Raw genomic sequence first — 17,720 nt, 5'->3', positions numbered from 1 at the left:
TCCTTGTGTATTTCGTTTTCCTCCCGCACTCCTAATTGGGACACCCTCGGGCCCCTTTTATATTCTCCCATAAAACCCTCAAAAGTCTGATAACAACTATCCTAAAAGAAAACAGACTCTAAGTAATTAATGAAACAAACTAGGAAAGAATCCTTCTTGACTTGGGAAATACGGCATCTGACTTGCACGCCAGATTTGGGGCCGATTTATCTTCAGGAAAAATCTGTAAAAATATGGAAAACGTAGCTTTATCTCTTATCTTTCCAGGCATATATCCCACATCACTAGCAAAAATCGGGAAAGCCTCCAAATCTTCATTCTCCCACAACTGCGCAGTTCTGACGGGACAGTGACTTCTGTGGGATTGATTTGTAAAACTGGAACGTTTGACTCCATGAAAAATTACGAAATTTGGACACAATGATCTTCCATCTCTTAGCTTCCTTCTCCAATTGTCCTTGCATCAAAACTCCTCCGAAAAGTCACATTATCATAAAAAATGTCCTGCATGCGCAGATTGACAGAAACCGAGAAAAGGAAAGTAATAAGGCTCTTTTATAATCAATTCCATAACAAAACTTAGGGAGAATTAACCTGAAAATGTGATAAATAATGCACCTATCAAATACCCCCAAACTCAGACAGTCCGCTTGTGGAATTCGAACCAGAGATTGAACAAAAACTCAAGCAAATTCGCAAGGAACGAAGAGAACAGAGAGAAGAAAAGGCAAAGGAGGAGCAAGAACAAGAAGAGATGGCTGCGAACGGCAATAACGAAGGTGCACCTCGAACCATTCAAGATTTCTCTATGCCGCAGTTTTCCTCTAGACAATCATGCATAGTTTATCCTGAACTTGATGCTACTTCTTCTTATGAGATTAAGGATTATGTTATTAACATGTTGCCCAAGTTTTCTGGTGATGAGAATCAAGATGCTAGTGAACATGTGGATAACTTTCTAGATATTTGTGGGACACAGAATATTAAAGGCGTCTCCGATGAGTTCATTCGCCTAAAGCTTTTCCCGTTTTCTCTCACGGGTGATGCTAGAACTTGGTTCAAAACTCTGCCAGCGAGATCAATTACTTCTTGGACTCAACTTTCTAGTAAGTTCATTCAAAAGTTTTACACTCAGTCTAGAACTCAGAGGTTGAGGGATCACATATTTCACTTTAGGCAGAACAAGGGAGAACCACTCTTTCAAGCATGGCAGAGATTTAAAGCTTTGATAATTAGTTGTCCACACCATCAGTTTTTACCATGGCAACTAATTTTATACTTCTACCAACATTTGAGTGATGAATGTCGACATAGATTGGATGCTGCAGCTGATGGAAATATACTGGGTAAAGAACCAGATCAAGCTACTACTATCATTGAGAATGTTGTTGCAAATTCATCTCAATGGGATAGTAGAGAGTTAACTCGGAATTCTGCATATGAAGTAAGTTCATCTAATGAGGTGGCTGTACTATCAAGGAAATTAGATGCAGTGGTGACTATGTTATCCAGGAATGCAGAACCATGTGGGATTGGTGCTACTCAGACTCATCCTACTCATCTTTGTCCACAAAGTGGTACTTGTCCAGAAGTTGAAGTGTCTAATCAAGTCAATGCGTTTAATCGACAACGAAACGACCCCTTCTCAAATACTTACAATCCTGGGTGGAGAGAGCATCCTAATTTAGCTTGGAAGAATAATTTTAACCAAGGATCCAAGCCATGGCAACAAGGAGCAGCACCTATAGAAACCAAGAAACCGTCTTGGGAAGAAGCTTTTGCTCAAATGGCTCAAGCTAATTCGCAAGTTTCGCAAGTTTTGCAAGCTCTCCAGCAAGGGCAGCAAGTTAATAGTCAAGCCATCAGCAAATTGGAAGCACAAGTCGGTCAAATCGCTGCTGCAATGAGTGAAAGAGAACCGGGACGTTTTCCAAGTCAATCTGAAGCTAATCCAAGAGGCAAAGAGCAAGTTAATGCCATTAGAACATTGAGGAGTGGTAAACCTTATGATAGAAGGGAAGAAGTTGTAGAACCAAAGGATCAAGAAGGGAATGACAAAGAAGCAGCTCCACTACCTTCTTCACCACTTGCTACTCCTATTCCTGCTCCTAGGTTGACGAATTATGATCCTCCTATGCCTTTCCCGCAGAGATTTCAGAGGCAAAGAAAGGACAAGAATATGTTAGATATACTGGAGCAATTTAAAAAGGTTCAAATCAACGTTCCTTTACTTGATGCTATAGCACAAATTCCATCATACGCAAAGTTTTTGAAGGGTCTCTGCACAAACAAGAGGAAGTTTACAGATCATGAGCAGATTGAGCTTACCAATTGTTGCAGCGAGGTTTTGATTACGAAGATGCCTCCAAAATTACAAGATCCAGGGAGTTTTACTATCCCATGTGTTATTGGTGATTTTAAATTTAATAAAGCTTTCTTAGACCTTGGTTCGAGTGTTAATCTCATGCCATTTTCCATTTATGAACAGCTAGGTATTGGAGAGCTACGAAGAACATCCGTCTCTTTGCAATTGGCTGATCGATCAGTGACTTATCCCAAAGGCCTTGTTGAGGACGTTTTGATCAAAGTTGACCAATTCATCTTGCCAGCGGATTTCCTTGTGCTTGATATGAAGGAAGACCAAAACATTCCTATCTTACTTGGTCGTCCTTTCCTTGCAACCGCTGGTGCTTTAATTGATGTCAAAGCAGGCACACTTAAGCTTCGAGTTCAAGGAGAATCCATAGAATTCAAGATGTTTGAAGCACTTAAGTTACCAGCCGATGTAGAGGAGTGCAGCAACATCGAGCTTATTGCTCCTATTGTCAATGCCAACTTCTTGGAGAATGTTTCGGCAGATTTGTTGAAGACATGTATTGAATATCCAGAGTTCAATATGGAAGGAGAAGCAGCCATGGACGTAATTGCAGCTCTGAATTCGTCCCCCATTCATGCACCAAGATGGCAGCAAGCATGGGAACCTCTAGGACCAGCGTTACCTCATATATTGCCTTCCATTGAGCAAGCCCCTGCACTGGAACTTAAGTTGCTGCCTGAGCACTTAAAGTATGCTTTTCTTGGTGAATCCAAGACGCTTCCAGTAATCATAGCAGCTGACCTAAGTCATTATGAAGAGGAGCAGTTGTTACAAGTGTTAAAAGAGTATAAAACGGTACTGGGATGGACTATTGCAGATATCAAGGGCATAAGCCCAACCATGTGTATGCACCGAATCTTTTTGGAGGAGAATTCCAAGCCCAGCATAGAAGCACAGCGAAGATTAAATCCCAACATGAAGGAGGTCGTGCGTAAAGAAATTTTGAAACTCTTAGACGTTGGTGTGATTTACCCGATTTCGGATAGCAAGTGGGTTAGTCCGATTCAAGTCGTTCCAAAGAAAACCGGAATCACCGTGGTCAAGAATGAAGACAATGAATTGGTGCCAACAAGGCAGACAACTGGGTGGAGAGTGTGCACTGACTATCGCAAATTAAACTCTTCTACTCGCAAAGATCACTTTCCTTCACCTTTTATTGATCAAATGATTGAACGGCTCGCAGGTCACTCACATTATTGTTTTCTTGATGGTTACTCAGGCTATAATCAGATTGCAATTGCTCCGGAGGACCAAGAGAAGACAACTTTCACATGCTCCTATGGAACCTTTGCATATAGACGCATGCCATTCGGTTTATGCAATGCTCCAGCCACATTCCAACGGTGCATGATAAGTATTTTTTCTGATATGGTTGAAAGAATTATTGAAGTCTTTATGGATGATTTCTCTGTTTATGGTTCTTCTTTTGATCATTGTTTGGCAAATTTGAAATTGGTGTTGGAAAGATGTAAAGAAACTAACCTTGTTTTGAATTGGGAGAAATGCCAATTTATGGTTAAACAGGGAATTGTGTTAGGCCATTTAATATCGAGCAAGGGCATTGAAGTTGACAAAGCAAAGATCGATTTGATATCTAAATTGCCACCCCCTACATCTGTGAAGGGAGTGAGGTCTTTCCTTGGACATGCCGGATTTTATCGACGCTTCATCAAAGACTTCTCCAAGATTAGTCGTCCGTTGTGCAATCTTCTTGCCAAAGATACTGCATTTGATTTTAATTCTGATTGTTTACATGCTTTTAATTCTTTGAAACAACTCCTCACTTCTGCACCTATTATCACAGCTCCGAATTGGAGCTTGCCTTTTGAACTAATGTGTGATGCTAGTGATTATGCAGTGGGTGCTGTTTTAGGACAAAGAAAAGAGAAGCTTCCTCATGTCATCTACTATGCAAGTCGAACTTTGAATGATGCGCAGTTAAACTACACCACCACAGAGAAAGAGATGCTCGCTGTAATCTTCGCTCTGGAGAAGTTTCAATCGTATCTCATTGGCTCAAAAGTGATTGTATACACTGATCATGGAGCACTCAAGTACCTATTGGCGAAAAAAGATGCAAAACCTCGCCTTATCCGGTGGGTGTTGCTCCTGCAAGAATTTGATTTGGACATTCGAGACAAGAAGGGAGCTGAGAATGTAGTAGCAGATCACTTATCTCGCCTTCCACATGTCCAAGATGAAGAAGAAGACGTGCTGCCCTTAAATGAAAGTTTTCCTGATGAACAACTTTTTGCCATTCATGACGTGGTCCCTTGGTATGCTGACATCGCCAATTACCTTGTTCGTGGAGTCTTACCACCTGATGTGAGCACTCAACACAGAAAGAAGTTTCTCTCTACAGTGAAGCTTTATTTCTGGGATGATCCATATCTCTACAAATACTGCTCAGATCAAGTGATCAGACGATGTGTGCCCGCTACTGAACAAGAAAGCATTCTGAAATTTTGCCATAGTTACGCCTGTGGAGGACACTTTGGGCCGAGTAAGACAGCTGCCAAAGTTCTACAAAGTGGATTTTTCTGGCCTACACTCTTCAAGGATGCATATTTGTTTTGTTCTACTTGTGATCGGTGTCAACGGTTAGGCAACATATCAAAGAGAAATGAGATGCCGCAACAGAGTTTATTGGTTGTGGAGCTTTTTGATGTATGGGGAATCGATTTTATGGGTCCGTTTCCCTCTTCTTTCAACAACCAATACATCCTTGTCGCTGTAGACTATGTATCCAAGTGGGTAGAAGCCATTGCTACACCAACTAATGATCACAAAGTTGTGCTGCGTTTTCTGCAGGGTACCATTTTTCCCAGGTTTGGCACACCTCGAGTAATTATTAGTGATGGCGGTCCACACTTTATCAACAAAGCCTTTGCTGCTCTCATGGTGAAATACAACATTAATCATCGTGTTGCTACTCCGTATCATCCACAAACGAGTGGGCAAGTTGAGATTTCAAATCGAGAGATCAAGAAGATTTTAGAAACAACGGTCAATGCATCGCGCAAAGATTGGTCTCTCAAGCTCAGTGATGCATTGTGGGCGTATAGGACAGCGTATAAAACGCCTATTGGAATGTCTCCTTTCCGTTTAGTGTATGGCAAGGCTTGTCATCTTCCTGTCGAATTGGAGCATAGAGCTTATTGGGCTATCAAGAGGTTGAACTTTGAGTACCAAGCTGCAGGAGAGAAGCGAAAGCTTCAGTTAAATGAACTTGAAGAATGGCGGAATGAGGCCTATGAAAATGCCAAAATCTACAAGGAACGCACCAAAAAGTTTCATGACAAATCCATTATTCGAAAGGAGTTTGTACCTGGTCAGAAAGTATTGCTCTACAACTCCAGACTTCGTCTTTTTCCAGGCAAACTGCGTTCTAAGTGGATTGGTCCATTCGAAGTAACTCAAGTTATGCCTCATGGTGCCATCGAAATCAAGAATCTGCAAACTGGAGAATTGTTCAAGGTTAACGGGCAGCGTCTCAAGCATTACTTGGATGCAACTTTACCCGAAATCAAAGAAGTTGCCTATTTTGAAGCCCCGTCATCTGTCACTCCTTAGACATCCGACGTAGTCTAGCTCATGACTATAAAGAAGCGCTTCTTGGGAGGCAACCCAAGCTTTCTAAACTTTTTCTTTCTTTTTGTTATTTTTCATTTCAGTTTATTTTTGTTGGAGTCAGTTTTAATTCCTTTCATGCTCTCAGGAACCGTGGTCTACAATGATCCAGTTTGAGGGGAATACGTTGCCGGCATGACATCTTATGTTCAATATTGATCGTGCATGCTTCGATTAACAATCCCAGGAAGTCTCATCCTTATCTTTACTTATGATCTTTGTTTTGTTTTATCTGTTTTACACATTGAGGACACTGTTTCATTCAAGTTTGGGGGAGGATCTTGATTTCTGTTTCTGTGTTCTGTTTTCGTTCTGTGTCATGCTGTGCATGTTTGCTTAAAACTGGTTTAATTGGAAAGGAATTTGAAGATTTTGCCCGCGTAGTCCTCTTCAATTTTTTGTCTTCTTTCCAGCCATATAAAGATGATGAAAATCGGACTTTTCTGTCAAAAGTTATGATCAAATCTTTGTCTACTGGTCGAAATGCCTATGGTTTATCATATTTGTACCGTGCTGTTTGCAACTTACTTTCCTTTGGTTAGTTGTGCTATGTTTTGTCTTTTATTCAAGTCTTTTATTCAAAAAGATTTTCTTTTTCTTGAGTCGTTTTTCTTTTGTTAGATCTTCCATAAGTCAATGATAATAAGTTGCTTTCTTTTAGGTCACCGACTTATTTGAATTTGTTCTTTTTATGTGAAAACTCAACTGCTTGATATGGTTAATCTAATTCTTACATGATCATTCTCAAGTTTATTTTATACCAATAACCAATGTCAGTATGATTATCTCCTACTTAGAGACTTATATGTGGATTTTAAGTGAAAACTATTTGAACCCTCGTTCCTTGCGAATTTGCTTGAGTTTTTGTTCAATCTCTGGTTCGAATTCCACAAGCGGACTGTCTGAGGAACGGGTAGCGATCATTCACCTGAAAGGAACCAAAGAATGATTTCAGTAATATTCTTGCAGAGGTGTCGCATATAATCTGATGATGGGTAATGATAGAAATACAATTCCACTGGAAGATTAAAAGACACGGAGTTGAATATGAAAACTAAAAGCCAAAAGAAGAAGATATTTAATGGATGGTGACAATCGAACACTAAGAGTAAAACAAGGAAAAGTCTAATTGACACTTTAATTAAAGAATGCAACTCACGATTATTTTTTTATTTTTTTTTAATTTTAAATTAATATTCCTAAAGAATGCAACTAAAGTTGATAGCAACATTATATATATATATATATTTTTTTATTTTATAATAATATAAAAACGAAAATAAGGTAAAAAAGAGAAACAAAGGTAAAACTAAAATAATAGAAAATAAAATTAATAAAATTCAACTAAGTAAAGGGTAATCAACAAGCCGAGTTGGGATTAAGGGACAATCCCCGGCAACGGCGCCAAAAACTTGATGTAAATTTAAACTAACCTAAATAATAGATTAATTTAAACCAAATTAAACTCGCAAGCGCACGAATCAATTGTAGAAATAAACGCAAATACGAGGTCGATCCCACAGAGATTGCTTTTAATACCAATTCAACCAGTTGATTACGTGAAACTTAACTTAACTAAGGAAGAATGATTGCTTAATTGATTATGAAGAATAATTAAAACTTTAACTTCAAATTAGACTAAGAATATGAAATACCGACAACACCCAACAAAAGAAAGTTGAAAAGAAATTAATGTGATGAAAGCCTAAGGTTATGAATCCACCAATAAAAATCATATTCCCTTTCCTTCAAGCCAATTACTATTCAATTACAATGCCCATATTTAAGGTTGTTCTTTCTAAGATATGAATTGATCCTTGATCAGGCATCCACTCGTGTGCTTATACATGAAAACTATATCCTATTGGTTAGGCATATAGTTAAACACATACAAACCCATTAAACACAGAAGAATTATGTCAACCAAGCAGGACTAGTTTGATATTGGTTATCCTCACTAGTTTGTCTACTCTTCCTAATCTTAGTTCCAATAAACCTAATTGATATTGGTCATCCTCTCAGATTTATCTAATTATCTAGAAACAAGTTCACAATGATGGCCAATCACAAGAACATGTAAATCTAGAATAGATTAAGCACAAAGATTAAGAACTAAACATGGCATGTAATCAAATAATAATCAACAAAATAATTCAGAAATAATCATGTCATGGCTTCATCATAAACCTTAGAAGAAGAGTTTAGTTACACATGGTCATAATAAAAATCACAAAAGAAATCATATAAACAAAATAAAATCCGGAAAAGAATGGTAAGAACACACTCAACAGCCTGTCTTCACTTTAGACGAATCTTCCTTGTGTATTTCGTTTTCCTCCCGCACTCCTAATTGGGACACCCTCGGGCCCCTTTTATATTCTCCCATAAAACCCTCAAAAGTCTGATAACAACTATCCTAAAAGAAAACAGACTCTAAGTAATTAATGAAACAAACTAGGAAAGAATCCTTCTTGACTTGGGAAATACGGCATCTGACTTGCACGCCCGATTTGGGGCCGATTTATCTTCAGGAAAAATCTGTAAAAATATGGAAAACGTAGCTTTATCTCTTATCTTTCCAGGCATATATCCCACATCACTAGCAAAAATCGGGAAAGCCTCCAAATCTTCATTCTCCCACAACTGCGCAGTTCTGACGGGACAGTGACTTCTGTGGGATTGATTTGTAAAACTGGAACGTTTGACTCCATGAAAAATTACGAAATTTGGACACAATGATCTTCCATCTCTTAGCTTCCTTCTCCAATTGTCCTTGCATCAAAACTCCTCCGAAAAGTCACATTATCATAAAAAATGTCCTGCATGCGCAGATTGACAGAAACCGAGAAAAGGAAAGTAATAAGGCTCTTTTATAATCAATTCCATAACAAAACTTAGGGAGAATTAACCTGAAAATGTGATAAATAATGCACCTATCAACTACTATAAATATTGGGTAAGTAGCCTAAATGGTCTCAGAGATTTGCATAACTCATCACTTTGGTCCCTAACATTTCAAATCAATCAAAGTGGTCCCTAAGATTGTCCACCATCCATCATTTTGGTCATTCCGTTAAAAACTCCGTTAAGTGTCCCGGAACTTGTAGCTGGAAGTTTGGGCAATTTTCAAAGCTTCGTAACTCAATCGTTTCTTAACCAAATTCGACCCATAATATATAAAATGAAGATAGGAAAGTGTAGAATAAGATTATACCAATTTGGAAGCCCAATGGTTGCCGGAGATGGCCGGAAAATAGCCTCAAAGTTGATTGGTCCGAGAGAAAATTGGAAAACTCACCGGAAACTAGGTAAATTTTAAATGTTCATAACTTCTTCAATACTTAACGAAATCAAGTGATTCAAAAAAAAAATCATACTCCTCGATGAGAGGAAGAGAATGGCACCTTTTTAGATGGCTAACTCGTCGTGGTTTGGCCGGAAAACTGCTCGAAAATGGCTGTCCACGGCAAGTTAGCCATAAAAAAGGTACCATTTTCTTTATCACGTTGAGAAGTATGATTTTAGTTTTTGAATCACTTGATTTTGTTTAGTATTGAAGAAGTTATGAACGTTTAAAGTTTACCCAGTTTCCTGCGAGTTTTCTAGTTTTCCCTTGGACCAGTCAACTTTGAGGCTATTTTCCGGCTATCTCCAGCAACCATTGGACTTCCAAATAGGTATAATCTTATTCTACACTTTCCTATCTTCATTTTGATATATTGTGGGTCGAATTTGGTTAAGAAACGATTGAGTTACGAAGCTTTGAAAATTGCCCAAACTTCCGGCCAAGAGCTGCGGGACATTTAACGAAATGACCAAAATGATGGATGGTGGACAATCTCAGGGACCACTTTGATTGATTTGAAATGTTAGGGACCAAAGTGATGAGTTATGCAAATCTCAGGGACCATTTGGGTTATTTAGCCATAAATATTTGATGTTGTAACACAATGTGATTAATTAAAGGCTTATTATATTAACACCCCACAAATTGTTGAATAAGCCCCACATTTTCTTTTTCAATTAAAAATTATCTAAATACACTCCATATACTTTCTCATAATACCCCCCACACCTCACTTTCTCAACATACACCTTACATTTTCTACATACACCCCACATTCTCTATACACCCCACATTTTCATACAAACACTGGTTTTTGTATCTCATTTTGTTTTCTTTTTCGGACATAAATTTTGCAGAGTTGCTGCTTTCCATGGGGCAGAAAATGAGATTGAATCGTATCTCCAAATTTGTGGGTAAATTATAAGGTGTTTAGACTTGTAAATATCTTAAAGGCTCTTTGTCCAGGAGGGAGGATTACCTTCCATAAAGTGCATCCATTTTCATCTGTCTAAGCTTGTGTGTTATTTTTCTATTAACAAAGATTTCATAATTCTGATCAGAAATCTTTCTTCTTCTACTTTTGTCATCTTTTTACGGTGTGTTATTGTGCCATTGTGTTCCCAATTTAACTAGTATATATGGTTGGAAAAGACTAGATTTTTTCGGGATGCATTCTCTAAATGATTCTCGCACACTTTCGGTTTACCTCATGCGAAGCTTCTGAAACATCGATTTCGTGTTCCATTTGTCAAAAATAATTTTTCTCAAACAACGTGTTGTAGTTTCGTTAGTTAGGGTTTTGTTCAACAATGGAAGGCGGAAATAAGTTTTGATAGTTGAAGAAGATAAATAATTCATTAAGTGATTTGGGGTGTATTTAGAACTTAATAAGGTCGAAATTGTCATTCCATAGTAGGGAACACAAGTCATTTAATATTAAATTTTAATGTGGGGTGCATTCAACATTATGTGTGGTGCAAATAAAAAAAAGCCTTAAGTAAATTCTAAGTGTAGATAAATTATGAATCCTTTGAAATCTGGAAGATCTTTCTTATTAGACCTTGTATTACTTGGTGAACAAGTTATTATTTCCTTATTATTATCATTATAAATAAAGGCACTATACATGATGAATATCATCACAGAATTTCTCAAGCCTTTCTTCATTTTCCTTTTGCCACACCCTCTTCTTTCTCTTTCTAGATTTTAGGTCACAACTAAATGTTTCAAAAGACGCTAGTCGGTAGTCAGGTGGTGGATTAGGGTCTAGTACCTAGGTGGGGCCTAAGCGGACTAGGCAAATTTAAGTAAACTTATTATATATCACCTAAATAAGTGTTTGTTTATACTTAAAAAATAAATAATTGTATTGGAATATATAAATTGAAAAATAGAAATACATATAGATTAGAAAGTATTATAACCTATTGAAAACATGGGGAACCAGAATATAATGAGTGCTCATCTAAGTATTCAACAAATCACTTACACTAAAATAAAATAAAATGCAAAATGAAAGTTATCTATTTTCTGTCTAAGTGAGAGTCGCAACCTAAGTGGGTGCTTAGGAGGGCGCCTAGATGGGTTAGGCGAACGCCTAAGCAGGTCTAGGCGACCTTTCTTAATTTTCAAATACCCAGTGATTAATTGAGGCAGTGGTCAGCCACCTAGCGCCTAGGGAGGCCTGGGCAGCAATCGGCAGGGATTTTTAGAATAGTGGTCACAAACGGTATTACCATAATTTGCTTCATTACTCGACGCCTGGCAGAGTCAAAGAAATCAAAGGAAACCAAGTAGCAGTGCATTATTGTATGGTAGAAAGTATGAATTCTATATGGAAGGGAGAACGTAGCTCTAGCATTGCCATGGATGAAACAACATCACAATCATAGATTGAGGGTCAACAGTTAAACTACAAAGAGTTTGACTTAGACCTTGACCCCTATACGACATCACTCTGGAATCTAAAGTCGAAGAGGACGTTATCAATATCATTATCATCCTTTCAATATCATTATCATCCTTGACAAGCCAAAATGTAGCTAAGGTAAGCTTTAGGTTATCCGATCACAAGAGAGAATTGTTCACAGCCTTCATGGTCACCAAGGATACGCCAGGAATTAGCCTTTCCATCATTTGTCATTGACTCAACTTAGATCCCACTACCAAGCCGGTTATTCAACGGAAACAGAATCATGGCATAGAACAGAGCAAGATCATTGAGTCAGAGATCTACAAACTCTAGGACGCCAACTTTATTGTTGAGGTCCACTACCTTGATTGGTTAGTAAATGTGGTACTTGTACAAAAAAAGAATATGAAGTGGATAGTTCATGTGAACTTCACCAATCTGAACAAGGCATGCCCTAAGAATCTGTACCCTTTTCTTTAGATTGACTTGCTGGTAGACTCCACGGCGGGGCACAAGTTGCTAAGCTTTATCGATGCCTACTCCGATTATAACCAGATAAAGATGTATGAGCCAAAAATGGAAGCAACTTCCTTCGTCATAAACTGAGGTACGTACTATTCCAAAGTTACGCTATTTGGTTTAAAAAACCGCAAAAGGGTTAACCGAATCTTCAAGGAGAAAATCGAAAGAACGATGGAAGTCTATAAGTATGACATGGTTGTCAAAAGAAAAAAGAGGAAGAACCATCTCGACCACCTTTAGGAATCATTTGACTTACTCTAGAAGCACAACATGAAGTTCAACATGGAGAAGTGTACTTTCGGAGTGACATCTGGAAAGTTATTGGGTTACCTAGCAACCAAACACGGAATAAAGGCCAACCATGGCCGAATGAAAGCGATCATGGATATGAAGTCCACAAAACAATAAAGGAGATTATGAGTTTAATCGGGAGGGCAGCAGCGCTTAGCCATTTCCTTTCATGATCCACCGACAAGTGCAAACTCTTATTTATTGCTATAAAGAAAACTAGAGATTTACTCTAGATGGATGAGTGCAAGGAAACCTTCATGGAAACTAAGGGAATACTTATCTAATCCGCTATTACTAACTAAACTGGTACACGGGGAGGACTCGTACTTATACCTAGCACTGTTGGACTGCGTGGTTAGCGTGCCTTTGATTTAAGAAGACCCGTAGAAGTTAAAGACATATTATATCTCTAAAGCTCTTCTTAAACCAGAAACTTGATATCCCAAGATGAAAAAACTCATCCTAGCCCTGATTACCGCAGCCATGAAACTCTAGATGTACTTTGAATCATTTAGAGTAGTCTACATGATGGAATACCTCTACAATCCATCCTGCAGACGCATCTTCTTGAATCACCAAGTATGCCATCGAGCTGGGGTAGGATGATATCATTTATCGTTCTAAGACCTCTATCAAAGCCCAAGTGCTCACGAACTTTGTGGCAAAATTCACATTAGTAGTTGAAGACATTCAATCATTCGCGGATTCACATAACACACCTAAAAATCCTCGTATATAGAAACTCTACGTGGACAGATTTTCAAACGTGAGTGGGGCATAGACAGAAATTATCTTAATAACTCCAGATAGATCTATACTAGAGTAGGCTCTGAAGTTGGGATTTAAGGCTAGCAATAATGAGGTAGAATACATGGCACTACCTGCGGGCTAAGGTAGAATTACAAGTCAAGGAACTATCAGTTTATTACGATTCCATGCTAATGGTGAATCAGGTTAAAAGTGATTACGCCGTTCATCATCCAATGATGAGGCTTTACCTTACTAAAGCCAAAGCTTTACTTGAAGGTTTCAGCAAGTGCGAAATTCAACAAATCCTTAGAAGCGAGAATGAACACGATGATGCCTTAGCAAATAACGCATTAGCTGTTGATTACGTACTTTGGTGAATGATCACGTTCGAGTACTTTGTTGTTCCAAGTAATCACCATCCTGAGTCAGAGATAATAGCCATTATCGACACTAGGAAAAACTGGATAGACGAGATAATCAACTACATCCAAGATGGGAAGCTACCTAAAGACCGTCGTTTGACCAGAAAACTGGTCTAAAAGGCTTCAAGATACACGGTTATTTGCATAAAGCTCTACCAACGTTTTTACTCTAGAACCCACATGTCATGTGTCACCTCGGAGATGGGCCTGCGAATTTTGAACAATATCCACTCTGGTATATGCGGTAACTATGCAGGTGCCAAATCACTCATGTAGAAGACATTGACAGCAGGATATTATTGACCAAGCATGTGACAGAACATGGTCAATTGTGTTCAGACTTATGACAATTACCAAAGCTACGCCTCTACGAACCATTAACATGCTGATGACCTAGCGCTTTAACAGGGGCATGGCCTTTCATGCAATGGGACATCGACCTTATTAAACAACTAAACAAAAAATCAGTGAGAATGGCCACATATTACTTCTCCAACTGGATTGAGGTAGAATCTCTATCTGGGATCACCGGGGCAGTGGTAAAATCCTTTGTTTGGAAGAGCATCATTTATCGTTTTGGTATCTTCTATACCATACTTACAAATAATGGGCTGCAATCACCAATCTTGAAGTTACGGATTAGTACAAGGAGCTTAGCATCTGTCACCTCACCTCTACCCCAAGTTATCCTTAAGGTAATGGGCAGGCAAAAGTTTCAAACAAAACTATCTTACAATGCTTGAAGAAAAGATTGGAGAAGAAAAGATTGGAGAAAAAAGTAACGGCCAGAACAACTGCTTGGAGTTTTATCGGCATTGCAGACTACCATTCGCAAGGTGACTGGAGAAATTCCATTATCCATAGCCTATGGAATAGAAGTTGTTGTCCCAGTTCAAGTTACTGCGGTTCCTAACTTATATAAAGAATAACTTACCCACTTGGAAGCACTATAATCTTAAAGTTTGACCTCGACGTCGCAGAGAAATGCTGAGAGTGTGCTCAATTCCGACTCCCTACTTACCAGTTGTAGATCTGTTCCTACTATAACATGGATGTCAACTCGAAGTCTCCAGGTTGAGACCTAATTTTGCGAAAAGTCTTCCAGAACACGAAGATACCAGGAGAAGGTTAGATCGGAGCAAAAGATAAATAAGAAAATTAAACAATTGAAACTGGATGAAGAAAAACAAATAGTTTCAATAAAAATCAATTGAAAAAAGGCACAAGGGTTTAACCGTTGCCATTAATAATCCTATGTCGTTCTACCAATTACTTATGAATTACCACATACATGCTTTATTATTTGGTTTTCGTTATGCATATTGTCCTCGTGATATTCAAGCAAGAACATATATCTAACATGCAATCCATGTGATATTCGGATCAAGTATGAACATACAAAACTTATTAAGCTTTATGAAAACGTTTTGAAAAAACATGCAACCTTTCAGAACGTGATATTCACCATAAGTGAAATTAGAATTATCAATCACAAGAAGCCTTAATCAATTATAAGGTGATATTCCAACATATTGCATCCAATAACTTGTCTAAATATCCTAATAGTGATCAAGCATTAAGACATATAGATAGTTTACAAGCGGTGATTAAAAATCCAAGCAATCATGCATCATTTCATAAGTAAACTGATAAGAAACTACATATTCATGCTAAGACTCGTAGCCTCGCCCTAGAAAAAAAAAAGGAATTAGTTACGTGTATTCATATTTGAAAAGCCAAAATATTATTAGCAAGAAAAAAAGATGGGAAACAACCTGTAATTGAAGTGCAAAATCCAAAAGTTATGCTGAGTTCTTCAACGTAGTGTGTAGAGAAACCTTAAACATGGCTACACTATATTTATAGTGTTTTATTCTTTAAACTCTACCTAAACAAGGTCTTCTATAAAACTAGGAAACTAAATAAAATAAGATAACTTAAAGATTACATTCCTAAGTCTTAACTGTTTAGGTAATCTGCCCAATCAAAGATGCTCCACGTTTCTGGACCAAATCAGCACCACACCGTCTTGATAGTCAAACTGCCCAAAATATCTATAAACATCAATATGGAAAAGCTGCACATATAGCCTTCTTTTATCCACCACGAACAAACGACATGGATAAAAACCTGGAATTTTGACACAACTAACTTCAAGGACTTACAAACCCGCTTCAATTGGAATTATTCCAAAATTTCTCCGTTTCATCACTTTATCTCCAAGGTAAAGCAAAGTATCAATATTATACCAAAATAACAAATAAATTATAATTAAGAATAGGGTAAATATAGAATGCTATCAACTCATAAATGACATTCTAATCAAGTTTCGGATTTTTCTCTTACCAAATTAGCATGTGCAACTATTTGGACTACTCAATTATATCATCACCAATTCATACTAAAAACTCAACTAGTCCGTGCACTTCCAATTTCAAGTTATAGAATTTTAAGTTGTAAATAAGTTGGTAATTAACAGTTGTTAAATTTCTTATATGATCAATACTACTTTCTTTCTAGTTCAAAACCTGAACGTAGATATGATCATTGCTTGTTGTTCGTTCTGCTTTTCTTTTCGTGAGTAAAGATTATTACAACTGTTTTGCAACATTAAATAACTGAGAATAAATCTTAGTTTCTATGTGTGTTGAATATTGGATCAGACTAATTTAGCTCAACTATATGATTGATTGAGAATATATGGTTTCAAATATCTAAATTTCTTCATTATCTGAGTTAGTAAGGATATTATGAACTAATAGTAGAAATCTTGTTAGATGTAATCATATAATAGGAAATTCAGTGCTACCCAATGGATTTAATTCAAGATACTACTTCCTCCTTAGCTATTTTTTTTTGGTGGTTCGTAATTATGTTGAATATAAACTTGGACAAATGTGTATGAGTTGATCTCTTTAATAGTCACCCCCAAAGTTGCATGTTTGTTGTACGAAAAATGTAAATTTCATAAACTTCCTTTGCTAATCATTATATTTTAAATGATTTTCTTTTGATAGTATACAAGCTGATTCTACTAAAACTATACAAACTGGTCTCATTAAAAAGTATAAAAACTGATTATACATATATTTGGAATTGGTTCTGCAAAATGATCGATGATGGATTGGATTAATGGCAAGTATGTAGTTTGTTGAAAGTATAAAAAGCTGATTTTACTAAAACTATGCAAACTGATTCTACTAAAAAAAAAATACAAAATTGATTTCTACATATATTTGAAACTAATTATGCACAAATAGTCGAGAAGGTGCTGGACTGATGACTTGTATGTAGTTTTGTTAAAAAGTATACAAATTGATTATACTAAACTATACAAACTGGTTCTATTAAAAATATATACAAAAGTGATTATGCATATATGTGGAACTGATTCTGCAAAAATGGTCGATAATGGGTTGGACTAATGGCATGTATGTAGTTTTGTTGAAAAGTATATAAACTGATTTTACTAAAACGATACAAAAGTGATTCTACATATGTTTGAAATTGATTTTGCAAAAATGGTCAAATACACTAGTAAAAAAAACACTTTGCGTGACGTAGGTCCTTCGTCGCGCAAAGTCATAAAAACGTCACGCAAGTTTTTGCACGACGAACCTTCGTCACGCACCACACGTCGCGCCAAGCCTGTGAAAGCAGGGTTTGCGTGACGAAGAAGTTTCATGCGTCGCGCAAAGCCACTTTGCGCGACGCACTTACCTACGTCGCGCAAAGTAGCTTTGCGTGACGTAGATATACGTCACGCAAAGCTACTTTGCGTGACGACTAAGAAGTTGCCTGCGTCGCTCAAAGCTACTTTGCGCGACGTATATGCGTCACGCAAAGATATTTGCGCGACGTAGGAAACTTCTTCGTCGTCACGCAAACTTTTTTTTGGACAAAAAAATTGCATGACGTAGGATTGTGCGTCACGCAAAGGCACTTTGCGTGACCTATGCAACTTCTTCG

At 37.5% G+C, this 17,720-nt stretch overlaps 1 protein-coding gene and 1 non-coding gene across 2 annotated transcripts; one reads left to right on the top strand and one right to left on the bottom strand.

Annotated features, from left to right (window-relative positions):
• Positions 1–754: 754 nt before the first annotated feature.
• Positions 755–6,842, top strand: LOC139193390 (uncharacterized). The gene has a single exon (XM_070816389.1). The coding sequence runs from the start codon at positions 755–757 to the stop codon at positions 5,948–5,950; it is 5,196 nt and encodes a 1,731-aa protein (XP_070672490.1). The 3' UTR covers positions 5,951–6,842.
• Positions 1,148–1,254, bottom strand: LOC139193921 (small nucleolar RNA R71). The gene has a single exon (XR_011578463.1). It is a non-coding gene; the product is annotated as a small nucleolar RNA R71 (small nucleolar RNA).
• Positions 6,843–17,720: the final 10,878 nt, after the last annotated feature.

Source organism: Malus domestica, chromosome 17 (assembly GCF_042453785.1).
Source record: "Malus domestica chromosome 17, GDT2T_hap1".
Lineage (NCBI taxonomy): Eukaryota > Viridiplantae > Streptophyta > Magnoliopsida > Rosales > Rosaceae > Malus > Malus domestica.
Note: the sequence above shows the minus strand (reverse complement) of the source record. Positions and strands in the feature narration are given on the sequence as shown.